At 41.1% G+C, this 20,959-nt stretch overlaps 1 protein-coding gene across 2 annotated transcripts in view; it reads right to left on the reverse strand.

The window, feature by feature from the left end:
- Positions 1–20,959, reverse strand: part of LRP2 (LDL receptor related protein 2) — a 141,334-nt gene that overhangs the window by 81,539 nt on the left and 38,836 nt on the right. For both annotated transcript variants that reach the window (XM_081924070.1, XM_081924071.1), the window contains exons 5-17: positions 17,071–17,181; positions 16,844–16,957; positions 15,867–15,983; positions 14,682–14,825; positions 13,982–14,101; positions 11,065–11,193; positions 9,780–9,949; positions 8,509–8,732; positions 7,020–7,226; positions 4,894–5,096; positions 2,972–3,112; positions 2,049–2,252; positions 943–1,135 (exon numbers count right to left, since the gene is read on the reverse strand). In XM_081924070.1, coding sequence (XP_081780196.1) covers positions 943–1,135; positions 2,049–2,252; positions 2,972–3,112; positions 4,894–5,096; positions 7,020–7,226; positions 8,509–8,732; positions 9,780–9,949; positions 11,065–11,193; positions 13,982–14,101; positions 14,682–14,825; positions 15,867–15,983; positions 16,844–16,957; positions 17,071–17,181 — 2,077 coding nt within the window. The remainder of the gene's footprint in view (positions 1–942; positions 1,136–2,048; positions 2,253–2,971; positions 3,113–4,893; positions 5,097–7,019; positions 7,227–8,508; positions 8,733–9,779; positions 9,950–11,064; positions 11,194–13,981; positions 14,102–14,681; positions 14,826–15,866; positions 15,984–16,843; positions 16,958–17,070; positions 17,182–20,959) is intronic.

Here is a 20,959-nt window from a genome sequence, read left to right on the forward strand (position 1 = left end):
TAGGAGGAAGATTTTTCCATAGTATAATCAAAGTTACAAGACATTCACAGAAGGTTTAAATTAGCCTCTCGCCCAGAGATCATGGGAACTGACTCCAGCTGCATAACCAAGTGCCAGGAGAGGGAGCCCCCATCATCAGAGGCAGTACGCATAACCACGATAATAACCTCCGCATGGACTTTGCATTCTTTTTCCTCTACAAAGCAAAAACATCAGGCTGGGATTTGGCCCTCAGAACGGAGTATCAGAGACTAGGTAAGTGAAAGACATGCTCTAACACTCCTCCAAGAGAGTTATTTATAAAGATAACACCATGGAGATAACAGGAACTCTTACGCTGCAGTGAGTTCTGTTCCAATCCAAAGAAAGAGCACAGAACAAACGCTTCTTGGTTTTTTAATAGATAATTCTGCTGAATACCCCTTTTGTGTTGATTCTGTACCACCTTGCGTTTTGCTCTGGATGTTGTAACTGGTGCCAGGACAACAAGGCGGAGGGGGAGGGATGCCTGAACAAGGGGAAGATATCTGAGATGGGAAAAGGAGGCTCCTGGACTGAAAACAGCAAGAAGTATTTTTGAAATACAAAACCACATGGCTCTTAAAACACACACAAACAGTAGTTTTAAAAAAAAAGTTGGGAGTCAATCTACAGTTTCTGAAATATCACGTGGTACAGCCCTCCTGGACCTGGTATCACTTCAGAATGGAGGTGGTGGAATGGCATGGTTGAATACCCACATTTTTAATAGCAATCCTGCATGTGGAAAAACAGGTTACAGTAGAAATTGTTTCTATAGCATTCAAGTTTCCAGACAGGGGACCTTTGACACAGAAGAGCATTCTAGCACATGATGCACTGCCTGCATTCTAACACAGCAGCATCACAGAAGGGCTTTACCTTGTTATATTTCTGAACACACAGCTGAGTGCTGAGACTTACCCAATAACAGGATGAACCACTATTGAACGAGGGTTATTCAGATTCTGAACTATAGCTCTTCTCGATTTATCAGCCAATCTCATGACACTAATACTCCTATACGGAGGGTCCGTCCAGTAGATATTCTTGGAGATCCAATCAAAAGCCAAGTCTTCAACTCCTTCCACTCTGTTGGCTACAAGGATTTCCCTGCCTGGTGTTCATATAAAATGGACATAAAATTTATCAAAAGGGGAATGGGGAACTTTCTATTTAAATGTTATATGATAAAACAAAAAAATTCCTTCCAGTAGCACCTTAAAGACCAACTAAGTCAGTTCTTGGTATGAGCTTTCGTGTGCATGCACACTTCTTCACACTTCTTCTTTCGTGCATGCACACGAAAGCTCATACCAAGAACTGACTTAGTTGGTCTTTAAGGTGCTACTGGAAGGATTTTTTTTTGTTTTGACTATGGCAGACCAACACGGCTACCTATCTGTAACCGTTATATGATAAATGGTTAACTATTTGTTTAACCACTTCCCCTCTGCAATCCCCAAAGTGAATGGCCAGTGGATGGGGAAGTAAGCAGTAGATTTCTATTGCATCCTGTGTTCATTGCAATCAACGCTGCTTCCGTTCTGCTACAGTTTGGTTTCCACCAAAACCTATGTTATAGAACCTATTTGCTATGGCCAGAACTAACCTAATTAATTAATTCCAGGGGAAGGGCAACATCAAAACCAATGCAGACAACAGCATAGCATTTGCAGACTAATAATAATGATAGTGAATACTGCTCCATTCCTGATGAACATGCAAATTATGGCAACTTCCACAGTGGACCAGCCCCCTGCCAAAAAAGTTTACTGACCCCTGCCTAAGAGCCTTGAAAAGCAGCTCCCAATCAACGCAGACAGTATGGGGCTATATGGGCCAGCAGTTTTATTCTATTTAAGACAGTCTATAGAGATGAGCTATTTTTTGCTCTTTCAAAACAGCAGTTTTGCTTTGTAGCCTGAATCAATGGGATCAAAAGCAATTATTACCCATTTTTTCCTGCTCAGTTCAAGATGCTAAGATAGGCAGAGGAGGAAATCAAAACAGAGAGACTTGCATCTTACCTGTCCCATCTGTTTTTTGTTTATAAATTATGTCCTTAATGGTATCAGAATAGAAGATGGTATCCTCCTGGGCGTAGAAGTCAATCCCAACAAAATAGGAAGGGGTCCCTGTCACAGGGATGATCACATCTTCCTGGGTGGAAAGATTGAATGGGATTCCACGAACAGCTAGCTGGGATGAGAAGAGCAGAAACTGCTGCACAGCTGTTAGGGGAAAGAACACAAAAAATCAGCTTCCTTACTTCAAGGCTCCAATGATCCTAAAATAATAGTTAGTTGAAGTTAATGCTTTCAAAAACATAACTGAGAGGAGGAGAAAATATCCATGCAAGAACATCTACCAGACAAGACGAACTCAATTAAAAATGAAAAGTGGAGAACAGACAATTACAACAAAGCATGTATATAAACTTAAACAAGTGCCCAATCTAAAGGCATATGATGCTGTCAACTAAGCAGGCCTTCAGCTGGGCAATGCCTCCATCAGAAACTGTCTAAAAAACCTATGTTGTGAGATTTGTGATGAAAGAAAGATGGAATATAAATGTGATAAAATAAAAAAAATAAGGGCTAAACCCAGCAATAGAACTTTGCCTGCTCTAGATCACAACAGAACCCAATTGCACGCCCAAATCATTTCTGAAATGAGAAGTATATGCAGGATGCAAGCCAAGGAACTGGGATGGGCTGCAGATATGGGACTATCTTTGAAACACAACAGTTCCCACCACGTGGAATACTTTGGGCAAGCATAGGAAACATGCACAACACCCCTATGGGGAGATGCGAGTAGTCCCACATGCACTCTGCTACATAATGGTGCACAGCAGCTGTGAGGATTGCACACACTGAAACTGAAAAGCCAGCTAGCAATACAGCCATCCATTCAAGCATTACTTAAGAGAGTCAGCATGAGTCCTTACCAATGCAGCGTCGTCCGTCAGCATGCAAGTCAAAGCCCAACATGCATTTGCAACGATAGCCAAGACCATCATTATCTGTTTTGTGACTGAGAACACAGATCTGCTCACACCCTCCATTATTGCTACCACAAGGGTTTCTTACTGGAAAAAAATAATACGGTTACAGCCTTACCAAACTAAATCAAATGTTAGGTTTTCATGATGTTTTTAATTTCATTGGTACTTTTTACCTAAGTGCATGAAAACATTAGGGACAAAATATCAGCTTTCCTCTACTGATGTTGAGTACCTCCTATAACACATTTTACATGGTCAACTCCTATTAAATCTGTTCAAATTTCCCAACCGTCTAAGCATTTCTGAACCGATTCTCGGCATATTGCAGACTCACAGATTTTGGCTTATTAATTTTTTTCCAAAGGAGTTATTCTTTCTATATATCAAGTACATTTAAGTCTCACTGATTTAAAAGGGAAAACTAAAAGCATTCCTCTCTCCTATTGAAAACAATGGGACTGGAATTGCTTAACTTCTTGGATCAGAGGCTGTCTCACACCTAATTCATCTGAAATTCATTCATTCCAGCTAATAAGGAAATGCCGCTCTCCCCTTTAAGAGTAGTTAGAACAGTATGCTTTAAAAAAGAAAAGAAAATTGCACACACACACACACCAGACTCTCCAAGTGTCCCTATTTTCCAGGGACAGTTCCGGATTTACCAAAGCTGCCCCAGTTTCTGATTTGATCCTGGAATGTCCCGCTTTTCCTTAGAATGTCCCTATTTTCACTGGAGAAATGTTGGAGCGTATAGAGATAAGTAACTTATACAACCTATAGAAGACATCTGAAACCAGCCCTGTATAGGGTAGTTTTTTATTGTTTAATATTTTATTATGTTTTTATATATGTTGGAAGCCGCCCAGTCAGATTGGCAGACTATAATCAGATTATTATTATTATGGAATAGGATGTCCCGATTTTCATCGGAGAAATATATAACATACACACACACTCTCTCTCTCCATGCCAAAATATACTTCAGAGGCTGGCTGAGGCCTAGAAATCCTCTTGTAAAGGGATATGCCATACACAGACCTTCCCAAAAGATTATCAGCACTGCCAGCTTTAACAATACTTATCACTTGCAAGATAGGACAGGGTGCTTATAATTAATATCCCAGCTGCCAACCCGTAAATAAGTATGCTGTGATGTTACAGGTAGGTAGTCGAAAATAAAATAAAATAATTCCTTCCATTAGCACCTTAGAGACCAACTAAGTTTGTTATTGGTATGAGCTTTCATGTGCATGCACACTTCTTCAGATAGTGTACGTGCACACGAAAGCTCATACCAAGAACAAACTTAGTTGGTCTCTAAGGTGCTACTGGAAGGGATTTTTTTATTTTGTTATGCTGTGGTGTGAGAGCTGACAGGATGCCTGAAATTAAGTCTCCTGGAGATCTATCACCACAGTCCCTCAAGTGTGCAGTGATGTCAGAGCTGACAGTACTGCTCCCTTTGACATCAAGGATGCGACCAGACCAACAAGGAGAACAGCTCACATGCAGCCCAAACTGCTAGATGCATGAAGTATCTCTTGTCCTGCATGCTGTTGTAATATTCATTGGGCTCCTTCTTCCCTTACAAGTGCAAAGATTCTGTTACGTCGGAGATGGGGAGCCCAAGGGCCTCCAAGTCCTATCCGTCACAGATGGCATGGTCAATGGTAAGGCTGCAGTTTAGCCAGACATGCCTTACATCAGTATTTTATTCTTTGAAAGCTTCCAGGGAATAAAGCTCACCCATGCCAAGCTTTCGTACAACACAGTTATCACAACTAATAGCCAAATCTACGGCATCCAATTGCAGCTTCAGCCATTTTAAAGAGGCTACTTCCCTATGGCTCCCTCATTTGACTTACCATAGGGCTGCCTGAGAGCATGATAGACTGTCACTCCGTACGGACGCAAGGAAGACTGATAAATAACTTGTGGGTTAGAATCCTCAAATTTATTAGCTTTCATCACCGCCATCTTTGTCCAGTCAGTAAAATACACACTGTGTTCAAAAAGGCTTATTCCGTAAGGATGAGGAATCAAGGAGCCTCCGTGAGCTATTGTTCTCCTGTTTGTGAGTCAGAAAGAATTATTTTTCATTAACAAAATCTGAAAATGAAGACTTATAGTCAGGCAAGATCAATATTACATTCCATCTCTGGTTAAGGTGGTTTCACAAGGGATTTAGCAACTGACTTGTGGAATCATAAACAAATACGCACACTGAGGGTCAAAGAAAAATCATAGAGGAGAAAAATATTGGGATGATGTAAAATTGAAAAGACGGAACAGGACATCAAGGAAGGGTTATAAGGGGGTGGTCAACTAGATGAGCTTTTAAAAAAAGATAAGGAAGAAATTAAAGGGCTCAAACCAAAAAAACCAATTTAACTGCTTTACTGGATCAGATTAAAGGCTCATGCAGTTCTGTATCCTGTTCTCACAGTGTCGAAAAAGAAGACTATGGGGAACACACAAGCAGAACCTGCACACAATGGCACACAATTGTATGCCTACAATTCTCAGCAACGGTTCATGATAATAATAATTTTATTATTTATACCCCGCCCATCTGGCTGGGTTTCCCCAGCCACCCTGGGCGGCTTACAGCACATATTTTTTAAAATTGTAAAAGATCAGACATTAAAAATTTCCCAATGCAGGCCTGCCTTCAAGTGGCTTCTAAAAGTCAGATAGTTAGTTTATTTCCTTGACATCTGATGAGAGTGAACACAACCATCAGGACTAGTAGCTATTGATAGCCTTAATGGACTTTGGAATTGATTGCGGCATTAATTATGAAGCAAGGCTATTGGCTGATTCACACCCAACATTTTAAGCACATCTGCCATACATTTGAAGTATGTGACTTCCCCCAAAGGATCCTGGGGAGTGCAGTTTCTCCCTCACAGAGCTAAATCTCTCAACATCCTTACCAAACTACAGTTCCCAGAATTCTGGGGGGGGGGGGGAGCTGTGTGCTTTAAATGTGCATTTGGGTGTGTGCTTTAACTGTATGTGTCAGAAGAACTGCTGCTGTACTATATCCAAACGAATCGAAACTCTTGCTTAAAAGTGCATTTTTTTAATGTTATCTTAAGTATGCTGCTTATACTGAAGCATCTCATTTACTTTTATATTAATAAACTAGATACTGTTCTTCTCTGGAAGGAATGTTACATCTGAAGCTCCAGGCAGCAATAAGTAACAGGCTTTTTATCTTAAAGGTGGGGGAGAGTATTCTATTTGCGTTCTTGGTTCACAAATGACCTTGAAAAGTCCAGATTACAAGGAAAAACGAAGATAGGACTTTAAAATTAAGTTCTCCGCTGTAAACAAAAGGAGCAAATGGGACGGAAGGCGCTGTGTGGGTGCCAACTCCCTGGCATCCAGAGTTGTGCAGAGTTGTGTACAGTATTTAGGGATTGACGTTTCCAGGAGGGATACCCTGCCTCTCCCCTACCAATCATCTCAGGATCAACATTTGAAGCCCCCAAACCATTCCCTTCCCCTACCCAAGAATATGCAAATCGACATGGGCGATGAAATAACCTTCTGCACTCCTACAAATACTAAAAATCAACACAATATTCTTATTCTCTCCTATCAATGCATGCAACAGGGAGAGCCTATCACTTTTCTGTTAATAATTTAGCCCAGGAGTTGCCAGCAGAGTCCTTCAGATGTTGGTTGACCACAGCTTTCATCAGACCAAGCTAGTATGGCTAACTGTAAGGAATTGTGAGAGTTGCAGCCAAAGAACATCTGAGGTTAGCTGGCCTGTTGCTGCTCACAGATCCAGGGACAGTGGTGAATATCTAAAAAACCCCAGATGTTTCATAATATAGTTTCAAATATTTATCCATCTGTGTGGATTTAATGGAAATCCATAACACACCATTCTCATAAACTGTTATGAAGATTATCATTGGAACAAGCGATAGTACAAATAAATTAACCACTAAAAATATTGATTAAAACTTCTTCCCACCTCTGCAGTCCATCGTAAGTTACAGTTTCGATGTAATCAAACCGGCTATCCACCCAGTAAAGTCTCTTTGATACAATATCCAAAGTTATCCCAGCAGGCCAGCCTAATTTTGTTTTAACCAAGTCTAGGCGGTTTGTTCCATCCATGAAGGCTCTTTCCACTTTCGGGTCACCAGAGAGACTATCCCAGTCTGAGAAAAATAAATAACTATAAAAGGAAAGAAGAAAAGAAAAATCCACTGAGTGCCTCTCAGTCTTCACAGAAATACTAAAAATAGTCTTGTGGCACCAGACCAGCCGTTCTGCTCACTGGCCAGGATAGGACACATGAGGAACTAGGGTCAGTGTATGTGTTACACCAGCCACCAAGAAATGCAAATTCTTATCACATCAGTCCCTCAAACTGCATGGAGGAGCTCCCCAATAATGCCTTCTGTCCCATGCAGAATCACTGCAATGAGAAGACTATTCCCAGCATCTTATACAGTGGACTAACTACAGCAAACAGAGACCAAGGCCCCAATCTACTTACAACCAGTTGATTAATGTAGATTGCCTAAAGCAACAGAACTTTAAGGATACGTCTGTCAGATGGATATATCTTCTAAACTTGAGCAAGCTAGATATCAACTAAGTTGTCTTTCTCATCAACATATGTATAGTTATACTAAATCTCTTTGTAAGAAGACATTTCTAAGTAAGGTCACATACACACCATACCTTTGAAGTTCATGGCTTCCTCCAAAGAATCCTGGGAACTCTAGTTTTTCCATGAGTGGTGGGAACTGTATCTCTGTGAAGGGTAAACTATGGACCCCATGATTCTTTCAGGGAAGCCACGTTCTTTGAATGCATGGTCTGCATGTTGATGTGAGAGATAACTAATTATCACTATCTCCATTTTTATGTTCACACCCATCTTTCCCAGGCACAGATTCTGCAGCAAGTACAGTGGTACCTCGGGTTACATCCGTTTCAGGTTACAGACTCCGCTAACCCAGAAAAAGTACCTCGGGTTAAGAACTTTGCTTCAGGATGAGAACAGAAATCGTGCTCCAGTGGCGCGGCAGCAGTGGGAGGCCCCATTAGCTAAAGTGGTGTCTCAGGTTAAGAACAGTTTCAGGTTAAGAACGGATCTCCAGAACGAATTAAGTACGTAACCAGAGGTACCACTGTACTAAGAAGGTGCCTGCCATCTCCTGCCACAGACATAAACACAGTGAGTTGCACCATATTTCTTCCTCTTCTCTTGGATTCAGCAAAATGTTCCTATCACAACTCTTGTACTGCTGCTCCGGAACACAGTTGTTTCAGCAGTGAACAAAGGAATGTAAAGCAAAATAATGCAATTCTGCAAGAGGAAGAGAACACAGAGCTGAAAGCTCTATACCATCATCCGTTCCTATTTATTCCACAGTCCATGATATTTCAAAAACTTTATACAGTTTACAAACAGAAGGGATTCTGTTTAATTCAGCATTATAACTTACCCAACAGTAGGATCGACAGCTATTCCTCTAGGGTTTCCCAAGCTTTCAGCAATAAGAGTTACTCGATTAGTTCCATCCAAATTTACCATATCAATTCTGTTGACACTGGTTTCTACTATATAGAGCTTGTTGTTAATCCAGTCCACAGCTAGGTTTTCAGGTGTGTCGACAGAAACATTTAAAACTTCATGGATTTCTGAGCCATCAATGCCAACTGAAAAAACCTGAAAGTAAAGTTTGAATTACAATGGTGAGGTCTTGTTGAGTCCTGGCAGATCCCTTAAATTATTTTTCTGCCTGTTGCAGCAATTGTAATGTGTGTATTAGATGCTGTGTGGTTTTCACTGTATTTCACTGTATGATTCTTTTATTTCTTATATACTGTATTTTATTGTAAAGCAATTTGAGTTCCATAGAATTCAATACAAGAACAGAATAAAATACAACACGATATAAAAAACAAAAGAAGAAAAATACAATTAAAAATCAATATGAAGTCTGATTGTGATGGATGTGCCATCTTCCATCTTCAACCACAAATGCACAGACATGTCATGGACCATCGGAGTGAAGTTTGTGGACCACAGATTGGGAGCCCTTGATCTAGGGGATGCAGAGAATGGGCTACAGATGAAGGCAAATGTTCTCCATATCACTACTAACCAATTTCTTCTGAGAGACAAATCCTTTCTGCTCCCAAATATAGTTTTTTGTTAAAGTAATTACTCTTGAACCATTTGGATTTGAAGCTGAATACACCTTTTGGATTATATGAACTTAATATAAGCAATGCATAAAAGCAATGGAATAAAATATTGGCCCATAGCACAACACACTGTCAATATTTCTTACCTAGAGCTCAATTATCTGTAATATACTTGAGGAATATTTGATTTTTATCTCCTCAGAGAACACAGTACTTTCACATTTTAAATGATCAAGTTTCAAGAAATTGCAAAGGAAAAAATACACTCAGTTTTGAAAGAATGTCTACTATTTCTCTTAATTAGGTTTTTGGACTCCATTTCCAATCATATTAAGAGTTGCTCAAGATAGTACCATAGCATAATAGCATGCTTTGTTTGATAAATCACATGTAAGAGCATAGCTCGCAAGTGCGGTCATTATCATAAAACCATCTCAAAGTTCGTTTTTGTTGGGAAACAAAGGAGGGCCCTGCATCTGTTCCGAGAAATGAAAAGTTATCAACACATCCTGCTCTTGGATCCCTCTGCTCCAAAAATGCCATTTTGCTCGACATTTCAACCTACCTTATCTTGCACTGTATCTGTCCAAAATACTCTACGCAGCTGAAAATGAAAGTCCACACCGACGGCGACTCCACGGTTCCGGGATCGGACTAGAGTCTGAAAACTGCGTCCATGAACATCTCCAACCAGCAAATCACGGCCATTAGAAAAAATAACTGAGGCAACTCCAGCTGAAAGAACAGATAGCATTAATGTGCCATTTCTTGTGCAGTTGGGCATTAGCTAGAAAATTACAGAAAGGGTGGGTAACGACCAACAGTTAACTGTGACAACTGTGTGTACCACCAGCCTATAAAATATTACGTTACGGGCATACCTATTCTATACATTTTCTAGAATCTAGTTCTCTACGGCAACCCCAATATTAAGGCCCAATTTACACATGAAACAGAGAGTCATGATTCCCAGATTATCTGGATAATGGTCTATACAGTTATCTGCTTGTATGAACAGGTATTCATGTGGTTCGTATCATAGCCCTATTCCGAACATTTTTCATTTTCTATTGTTTCTTAGGTCAATATACAACCAAGACCTAATCCCACGACCATCAATTCATACAGGTAACTAGCTATATCGCAGAAGTGCCCATATGGTTACACACTGTGGAAGAAGTCACATAACTGGTGTAACATGTAAACTGGGTCTCGTTCTCTGGGAGAAGATGAACTAGTACACATATTTAAAGTGCCAGGCAAAAATTATTTGTTTCTCTTTGACAACTTTCATACCATAAAAATATGTGCATTGTGTGCAAACCTGCCCAATTTAAAGCACTTTTAAGCATCACCAATTTCTGTTGTGGAGATAAATGCACATTTAAGAAAGCTGCCACATACAACTGGTGCATCTAGCTCACACTAGAATTTCTTTCTGGAGATATAATAATGGAATGTGGAACCTTCTGCATGCAAACCATAAGTTCGGCCACTGAGCTATGGTCTTGTTTAAACCTCTCCCATCTAAATCAATGGCACTTAGAAATCCTTCAAGGCGGGGGAGGGTGTTTGTTTTCATTACTTGGTGAAGGATACTGGGGGGACTTGCTGCCTGGTCTTCCAGCAACAACTGGCTAATAGGTAAATAAATGGTGCAGGCAGTGACAGCAAAGTGCTGGGAGGCCTTGCAAAACTTTAAGCATCTTTGCATTACACTCAAGGGCATTCCATTTATCACAAGCATATAATCGGCTTTCCTTTCAAGCACCTGTGAGATGACAAGATAATGTTAGCTTTCAAAGCATTGCTCAAGGGAGAAAGATCAGCTCCCAGAGCTACTGGCTTACATGAGGTATTGGCTCGGCAGTGGCGGTGATGCTCCAAGACGTAACCTTCTGCACAGTGACACCGATGGTGGCCAACGCGGTCTTCGCACACTTGGTCACAAATGCCCCACGTCTTGCAGTCGTCGAAGTCTGTGATACAGACAAGGTTGCAGACATTGCCAAGCACATTCTGTCCACAGAATTCATCACTTTCTTTCTGCCTATTTGCAGGTGTCCTATCTTACACAGATGCAGATGCTTCCTTACTACTACTACTACTACTACTAATAATAATAATAATAAATTTTATTTATATCCCGCCCTCCCCAGCCGAAGCCGGGCTCAGGGCGGCTAACAACAATAAAACAGTACAAATGTACAGCACAAACAACACTCTAAAATCATTCATTATAAAATTAATTAACAGAAAGATGCCCATCAGATTCAGATGTTATAAACGCATGCCTCTTCCATATTTTCCAGGAACTTAGGATCTAAAAATACCCAAGACTTCTGAGAGTATTTTGAGTAAGGGGTCCACAGGACACAGCAGCAGCAACCACAACAACCAGCTCCTCTATGTGGTTGCATTAAGTTTCCATTCTCCTTAAACTCACCCCAGACTGATGCCCATCTTTGGAATACTGCTGCCTTGGCTAAAATGTGGGCTGCCATTTAATAAAGATGACACACAGTAACTATATGAGGCAGCATGTAATGCAACAGGTAGGACATTGGGTTTGAACCCTGGTTTCAAGTTTCAAGTTCAAACATTGGCTTTTGCTGCCCAGCCATGAAACATACTGAGTGTCCTTTTGCCAATCACAACTCCTCAGTGCTCAGTCTACCCTGATCAAAATAAAAAAGAGATAAATTTATATAAATCAATTTATATGCTCAAATGCTTATTCAAACCAATCCCGAGCACTTGGTCCACTTATTTTACGATAAAAACTCACAGCAACTCTAAATTAAATCAGAGGCAAGTTAACTTGCTCTGTGATTTGTGAAAACCACCTTTCTTAAAATGATGGGGACCACAATGCCAGTAACTATGAGAGACTTCACAAAATCATGCTTTAGCAGAAGGGATAGGTCTAACCAATTTTTTAAAAACAATTGTGTGTTTTTATTAGGGGTTTCTCAGCTGCACTAGATTCTTAACAATGAAGCAAATCATCTAAGTTTTGTCTTCTGACATTTCAGAAATCACCTTGAAGCCAGACGTGCCTCTTATTCTCTCATCTCACAACATTTATAACAGGAGCAAGCAAGAATCAGATTATTGACACTAATTTGGACTCGGCTTTCAGCATTAGAAGATTAAACTCCTCCATCTCAAAAACGGTAAGGACAACTGAAATTGGATTACTTTGCAGGTGAATGGCTTTTCGTTTGCAGTCTGAGCAAGGCAGAATGAAGAACAAACCAACAGATAAAGGTGTAGTCCTTAGGGAGGATGGGCTTGTGCCACTTTAGATAGGGGGGGCTCCCAAATTTGCATACTCCTTCAAACAAACAAAATTATCCACACATAGGAAAAAATAGGCTGACAGGAAGAAGACTGGACCAAACCCCTTTTTCTCTGCTAGCTAGTCTTCTGAATGGTGGAAGAACATTCAGCTGTCTGAGAAAGCCTCCTTCCACCATCTATAGTCTGAAGTGGTACTGTCAATATGCACCTTAAGAGAACTAGGTCAAAAGGTAATGGAGAGGATTACACGACCTTATTGTTCTAACTTACTCCTTTAAGCATCACACACTGCAATACTCTGCCCTGCAATACTCTGCCTTGTCACGCATGCAGAAAGCCCACTGCTTTCATCATATATATAACTGAAGACAAGAGTAACACAACAAGCGAAAAAAGCAAGTAGAAAAGCATGGGCTGTGCCATACATTGGAAAGCACAAAACAAATGAAATGCCGTGAAAATCCCTGAAACGAGAAGTAATCAACTATAGAGTTAAATAACAAAAATCAAAAAGTTTAAGGAAAAAATTAACCTAGAATTAAACAAAGACTTAACGAGATGCCAGCTACATAACTCGTTTCACTGAACTAATCAGTTTCCTCAGAAGGAAATAAAGAAATTATAAACCTTAAATGATTTTAAACAAACTCAAGAGCAGGGCTGAAACGCTTCCCCGAGTTTACAAAAAAACCTCAATGACAAGTTTTAAACATAGCCCTATTTAAGAGAGCCAAGCAGTAGTATTAAGAAATTGAGGACTCGGCTGTAAAAACTCTAGTATTGCCTTTACAAAAAGGTTTTTTAAAAAAACTTACAAAGGAATACGAGATAAGCTGTTTAGGTTTTAAACAAACCCAAAAACAGGGCTGAAACGCTCCTGATGTAAAAGACTGATGTACTGACACAGCATCCCTATCCAAGAGAAATTCACACCACCCAAAATGCATTGATCTACTATTTGGCAAAATGCAAGCTCAACCATCCCATTGATCCTTGTCAAAATGGTCTTTATTGGGAATAAAATGATTAAAACCATTCATGCTACATGGTATCTAACACAGCTTGTGTACCTGTATGTTTTTGGAAAACATTTCTATAGATTATGAAGAAATATCCTGCAATCAGATGGTCATTGGTGTTCTTACATTCCCATCAACAAAACTATGAATAACTTGGAAAGCATTATAAACATCTCAACAGGTTCCACATTAATAGGGGTGTTAGGTAACTTTTGCTGATATGTGTCAAGTAATGGTTATAAAACAGGCAAACTTGCAGTTAAAATGCATGAAGCTGATTGCTTTCAGGCAATCTATCAATGGGTTACAATATCAAGCAAATCTGAACCCATGTGTCACCGTAACAAAAGAAAAAATGGGTAGATTGAAAGTTCTTAACATCCATGACAATTGTAGGGAGGAAGTTAAGAGGTGGACGATCAATATCTCAACATTCTTCACTTACCAATGCAGGTGCGGCTGTCATTGCTGCTGATTATGTATCCTGCAGGACAATAGCATGTTCCTCCAGAAGGGGAAGAGTGACAGCGGTACTGGCAGCTCAACGCCGCACAGTGAGATATGTCTGCCAAAAACAAAGTCATTTTGAATATCGCCCTTAAGACACAGTATGAGCAGCTTGGTTCTGCAAACTCAGGTATTTGCAGGTATTTTGTCACACACACACAAACACACACACACAATATCTGTTTCAGCAAACAGGGAACAAATGGGGAACCTTAACTATAAGCCAATGTGTGCACAATGCAAAGACATCACTTGGGAAATGGGGCCATTTTGCACCATGAGCTCAGCCAACAGCTATGTTTACAGGCCCTGTCAAACACATAACTACTAGTGTGCAATTCAAACTTAGGAGTCGCACCCCAGTTGTTATGTGTTGGATGATTCCAGGTAAGCATTCGTCTTCGGGGACTGCCACTGATCTCTGTAGACAAATTATACTTAAAATTATTGAGCAAACGTTTATGTGGAAGAAGCATTGCAAAAAATCAGAAAGGGTGTCCCAGACTTTGTGAATGCAAGATAAACGAAGTCTTGCTCCCTTTTCTTCTTTCCAATACTAGGTTCTCAGAGATTAACCATAGTTGCCTAGATGGCAAGACTGATCCTTCCATACACTTTTGCATGTGCTATTTACTCACTGCAGTGTCTGCCTGCAGTTATGTTTGTTTCATCTTCTCTGCCTGGGCAGTCCGGAGTCCCATCGCAGACTTTGCCAATTGGAATACACTGTCCTGACAGAGGGCAGGCCCATTCACCAGGGTAGCATTCTCGATGCCCGCTCTCTAAGGAACAGAAGAGAGAACCATTACACAATATCAAATAGTATTTCAGGTTTGAAAAAGCATTTGTTATTTTGAGGGGTGGGGTTGTCATTAGCTATCTGAGCTGTAGTATAACTAGAAAAGCCTCCATCAGCCAATCTTTTACTTCTTTCTGCCTCTCTCTTTCAGCTTCATGGTACTTAAGAAAACAAACTTTCCTATTATTTCCAGAGACCAATTCACACATTACGCAGAAATGAACCGGGGTTTCCCCACAAGGCAATGGCTGCCTCCAATCACAGCTCCTTGACATGCCCGCTTGTAAGATATTCCATGTTTGCAAATCGTTATCACTCATAATCACTCAGATATGTATGTTGAAATGTAAACTTAAAACGCTCTAACTGCAAATCTAACAAATCAAATGGATGAAGTGGCTTCTGTTTCTTCAGGGGGGGGGGAACAGTATGGCAGAATACAGGCTGAATTTTAAAAAGACTGAGAATGTGTGTGTAATGGTGGAACTCTTACTGATTTCAGAAACATCTGTCAAGTTGAGCAAGGAATAAGTAACTGGGATGGCATATAGGGCCTCATGTCTTTCTGCTTTAGAACAGCCTATGGTCACACCATTTTGACAAATATGTCTTGGGTTCCACATACATATCTTTCTAACTAGGAATTAGACCTTTCTGGCATGTATTATGCGTTTTGTGGCAGATTTTTTTTTTTTTAAGGATCTTGTCCATTAAGTGTATATTATGATTTCATCACTTACCACATTGTCCCACTAACGCACCCTGAGTTTAAAAAAAAACCTCTGATATTACATCTTGAGTGACAAAGTGCAGTTGAGGATTGATACATCATAGTCTAATGTTCTGGGCTGAACTTGGTAACAAAAGCTACATACTGCTTTAAAAATGGACATTGTAAAAGGGGGTGCAAAAATATGGCAAGTTATCTTCTACCTGCATTTGTACAAATTATCACCCAGAAGGGGCAGGAAAGTCACATTTTCAAATGTCACTACTTTTGAAGCCAGTTTATTTCATTGCTTACCGCATCCTATTTCATCTTCATTATCTTCACAGTCATCATCTCCATCACATATCCAGCTCTGATGAATACAGCGACCACTTGGGCAAGTGTAGAAATTCCCTTTACAAGTTGCATATGCTGAGGAAGAGAACAGCAAAAAATAGTAATAATAAAGAATTCCCCATATGCCAAACTTTTCACACTACCTCCCTGGACTATAGACATATGTACATGGAAATAAAACTTGCTGGAGCAAGCTCAGACCACCAAGGTTTGGTGCACAATGCTTCTGCCTTCTTAACTTCTTTCTTTTCTACCAGGCCTGCAAGCAGGAGCATGGACATCTGAACTGGATGAAAGCAGTAGAGCAGAGCAGACCAGGAGGGGACCCACAACCATGAGGGGACCCACAACATTACAAAGGCAGGAGAAAGACTGTCTTTAGGAAAGAAGCAGAGGTGCCTTGTATTCCAGCCCCCAAACAAATCTTCCTTCAAAGAGAACAGAGTGAAGAACATCCCCAGTATTTCTAACCTACCGTAAAGCAACAAGTAGGAAGAATTTTTGTCCCATGTTACTGAGCTTTGCTATGTTGATAGAGATATGTCTAGGGATTTCAGTAGCGGGGCATCATCAATATTCAGTGTACATGCGCGCGCACACACACACGTTTGAAATGGTCCAGGCTTGAGTGAACCTGCTCCACTGCTGGTAAAACTCACAGGTACGCTGTCCAATATTCTAAACAGTATACATTTCATGCTTAATTCAAGCTCAGCCTCTAGGTCAGGTATGGGGAAGCTGTGGCCCTCCAGATGCTGTTGAACTCAAATTCCCATCAGCTCAAATTCCCATGAACTCAAATTCCCAAATTCCATCCAGCATGGCCAGTTATCAAGGATGATGGGAGTTGTGGTCCAACAGCAATTGACGAGCCACGAGTTCCCTATCTCTGAGCTGTAAAGTAATGAAAGAAGCCCAAGTGAAAACTGACGTACTGCAAGAGTTTTCATCGCTCCTGTCTCCACAATCATCATCGTGGTCACAAACAAAGGCTCGGGGGATACATTCTCCATTTCCACACTGAAACTGGGCATTGGAGCATCCACGAGCTGAAAAGAAGGAAAAACACATGAACGTGGCCTAGAAAGAAATGCCAGCATTTTGGTTATTATGATCAAGCACACCAGTTGAATCCTCCATGGTGTGCATACGCAGTACTTACTGCAGTTGGTTTCATCAGAGGTGTCTCTGCAGTCCACATTGCCATCACAGCGTTGGCTTGCATTAAAGCATGCTCCATTGGAACACGATAGCTGATCACACGTTGGGTACTCTGCAAGGGGAAAGATGCTTTACTCTAATGCATCAGAGGAAGCAGTTAAGCTATACATCAGCAACGGTGGCAGATGGACTCCAGCTTCCATCAGCCTCAATCACCATGGCCTATGATCAGAGATCTTTGGGAGTTGTGGTCCATCATCATCTAAAGCAGGCATAGGCAACCTTCGTGCCTCCAGATGTATTGGACTACAATTCCCATCATCCCTGACCACTGGTCCTGTTAGCTAGGGGTCATGGGAGTTGTAGGCCAAAACATCTGGAGGGCCAAAGGTCGCCTATGCCTAATCTAAAGGGCCATCTATTCCCCTCCCGGCTGTTCATTGTGTCACTTAATTTTGCTTTCATTGTTGCTTTGTGAAACATCCATCTTCGTCCTTCTTTGCCACTGAGCTCTTGAATCATCCACCAGTTTTCCCAAGACTGTAAGAAATCTATGAAGTCCGCTTGGGCATTCTTTACTACTTCCCCAGAACCAAAACCAACCCAAGACATTTCACTGTCTGTGACAGAGCAGCAAATGACAACTGAGGCCAAGGTGTATGGTATCCAAGGCCAGTCAAGTTATTCTAACACTTAATGGCAGAAAATCACACAAGCATTTCTCTTCCTCCCTGGCAGAAGATATAGAACAGCAATACATTAAATAACTAGTGATTTCCTAACAAACAAACAGCAATGCTCAAAATCAGCTGCCCGAGGCAGCAACCTCACTCTGCCTAATGGTAGGGCTGGCCCTACCCAGAACAATCCTAGGAAGAGTTTGGGGAAAAGTGCTAGTACACGCACTCACTCCTACTTCTCTCAGCACCACAAGGAAATGTGATTGACCAAATGGAAGATCTCACAGTGTAGGATCTCCTCTCATCAACGAGTTTAAAATTTCTTTAAATACAGCTCCCCATGTTCAGATGACTGGGGGAATTCAGATGTTGTCATTCACTTCTTATTTCTGGTTCAAGCTTTGCAAACAAAGGGTACCCGCAACTGCAGAGCTGCAGAACCTCTAGACCTATAACTACAATAGCATTGTTTCCCCTTAATCTTTGCCATAGTTCATTAACTATTACTATTTTAATTCACTTGAAGATTTTTATTTCAGATTTATTTTTAAAGCACAGTTTTTTGTTCCAACGTTTCCTATTGTGTTTCTAAATCATTGTCTAAATGAAGCAACAGTAGTAAAACCTTATGAGCCCAGGGCAGGATAATCATCGGGGACAGCTGGTCATTAGGGGCTAATGGGATTAATCTTGACAATATTGTAACAGCTGCTAGCTGCTCCAGAGACAGTGGCACGTATATGTGGTGTTGTAGACAGTGCAGTTGAAATGCTTCATTAACACATTCTTTGGCCAATCTTCAACTTGGTGTAGCTGAGGGCTCTAGCTACTACAGCATGAAAACCACCGGGAATGCTCAACATGCCCCAAAAGTGGGAAATGCCATCAGTGATATTCCTTTGCCATTGATGATGCTTGGATTTGTGCCTGGTCCTAGAGACCATCTACAGCAGCAGGAGGAGGAACAAAACACCGACGATTTCAGCAGCATGCACCAGCACACTATGTGTCAGCCATAGTTAATTTGGGCATCAGCTGGCATTCTACTTCACATAGCAAAAATGTGTTGGCCCAACCACAGTTTCCCTACAGTTTAGCAGCACAGTACAGAAGCAAAATAGTAAATCATAGTTGGTGCATTAAGGTGCTTGTCAATAAAAATGGCAAATTAAAGGTGTCAAGAAATCAGGTTAGGGTTGGGTTGTATGGAGGCAGAATGTGTACTTTCCTGAGCTAGTAGGATGCATGTAAGGTAAGTCTGAACAGGACTGTAATAATAGCTGCTACAATCTTCAAAAGACCTGGCGTTTTAGAGTTTCAGAGCTTCAGCTGGGGTGGGGAATAGGGTTGAAGCTTGGTTACATTTTGTTAATAGGAAAGCATGAAAGAAATATGGGATTAAAAATGGCTCCTATAAAACTAAGGGAAACTTTAAATGTAAGGCAATTAGACCCACGCTAATTTCCGTGCTTTCCTTCTACATTCTTCACAATGGTTTTATCTGAAATGTTCTTGAGAGAGAAGCCAGGATTCTAAATCAGAGCAATGCATTTATGTAAGTGGAGAAAACCATTATTTTTATGAAGCAGAAACACTAATTAAATGGACTGGAGCTGAAACACTGGTCTGATGTTTATCTTAGCCTTTGCATGTAGTTTTTTCTTGCTGTTAATCCCATTAGCAGTAAAATGGGCTGTGGCCTTCGATCTGCTTGTTCCATTTTACTTTGCCTGTAACTGCAGAGCATGGTGCATTTGACCAATCTCTTAAATATCATATCTCATTCAGAAACATTGTTTATCTCCTACACAGTTAAACCTACCTCCAGCAATGCCAATTGCCAAATAGAATAAAGGCTCTTCAAATTCTGCTGGAGAAACCAAATTCTGTATGTCTTCATTTTCAGAGCAGCTCATTGCCTTAAAGCTCTCCTCGTCTTTATTGGGCGACAGTATTTTCGTTCATGGGTCCCATTCTTTAATTCTGACTTCAAAGCACTGCTATTTATCTTCGCTTCTATTGAACATTATAGCTGAACCCAGTCCACTGGCTTTTGCAAGAGAATTTTATAAAGAAGCTAGTCACAGGCAGTCACATGCCTCATGACATTGGGGACATTTTTCTACAGGGATTTTGCAGAAGGGGTGTACGTTGCTCTATTAGTGAACCCTATTAAATGGCCTTGATGCATCAATAAATCTGTGCAGACAGATCTTTCCAGGACTGAAGATCCTGCCACATGAAAGATTCTTTGAACGGAGTGCGGTAAAAGAGAGCTATGAGGGGCCCATATTGTTTGTGACTTTATCCACATTGTATGCCCTCCAAAACATTAGCACACTTTTGCTATTCGCTGCCATTAGGTTTCCCATAATCAGCGCAATGCTCCTATCTTTAAGACCCCACACTAACAGGCACCTCCCTTCTGTTGATTAAGAAGGTTTGTCAACACCAACCCTTTAATTAGTCATAATGACTGTTGCTGAAAGATATGAAGCCTTCCCTCAGTCCAAGGCTGAGTCTACCACTCTGTAACAATCCCAGGATTTATTGGTCCAAGGATTACTAAACGGAGATCAGGCATTAACCCTGGGTCTCCCACACTGCTGTGCGAAACTAATCACCTTAAAGCAATGACAGGCCCACTTAACTGATTTGGCTGGGAGTGGGCTTTAAAATTAAACAGAGTACTTTTGAACTTTTACACTTTAATTTTCGTGCTTCACTGACAAAGTTTAGCAAAAACTACAGAATTCAATTAAATCCACTGACTGAAGCATAGCCAACCCGGTGCCCTTCATATGCTGCTGGACTACAAAGCCATTTCTGACGTCAGGAAGAGGTGGTGTTGCGGGTTTCACGCCACCAACACACGCGCAGGGCTGGTTTCCAGCCCCTCGTGAACAGGGGAATCCTCGGGCAGCAGCATCTCCTGAGCCAGCCAATCGGCTGGCTTGGGGGGGGGCGTGCCTTGCCTCATTTAAGGCAGGCACGGCCCCGGGATCTCCCTCTTTGGATCCCCGCAGCTGGTAAGGTTTTCCCACCCGCCCGCCCTTTAGGTTCCCTTTTGACCTTGCTATGGACCTCGGTTGGTCGCCGTTAAGGGGCCTGGTAGGAATTTTTCCACTTGGCAAATTGGCACCGGCCATTTGGTTTTTCGTTTACCTCGTAGCTAATCGTCACAATTCACTTGGTTTTGGCGGTTAGGTA

This window comes from Podarcis melisellensis (assembly GCF_964234715.1).
Source record: "Podarcis melisellensis genome assembly, chromosome: 1".
Classification (NCBI taxonomy): domain Eukaryota; kingdom Metazoa; phylum Chordata; class Lepidosauria; order Squamata; family Lacertidae; genus Podarcis; species Podarcis melisellensis.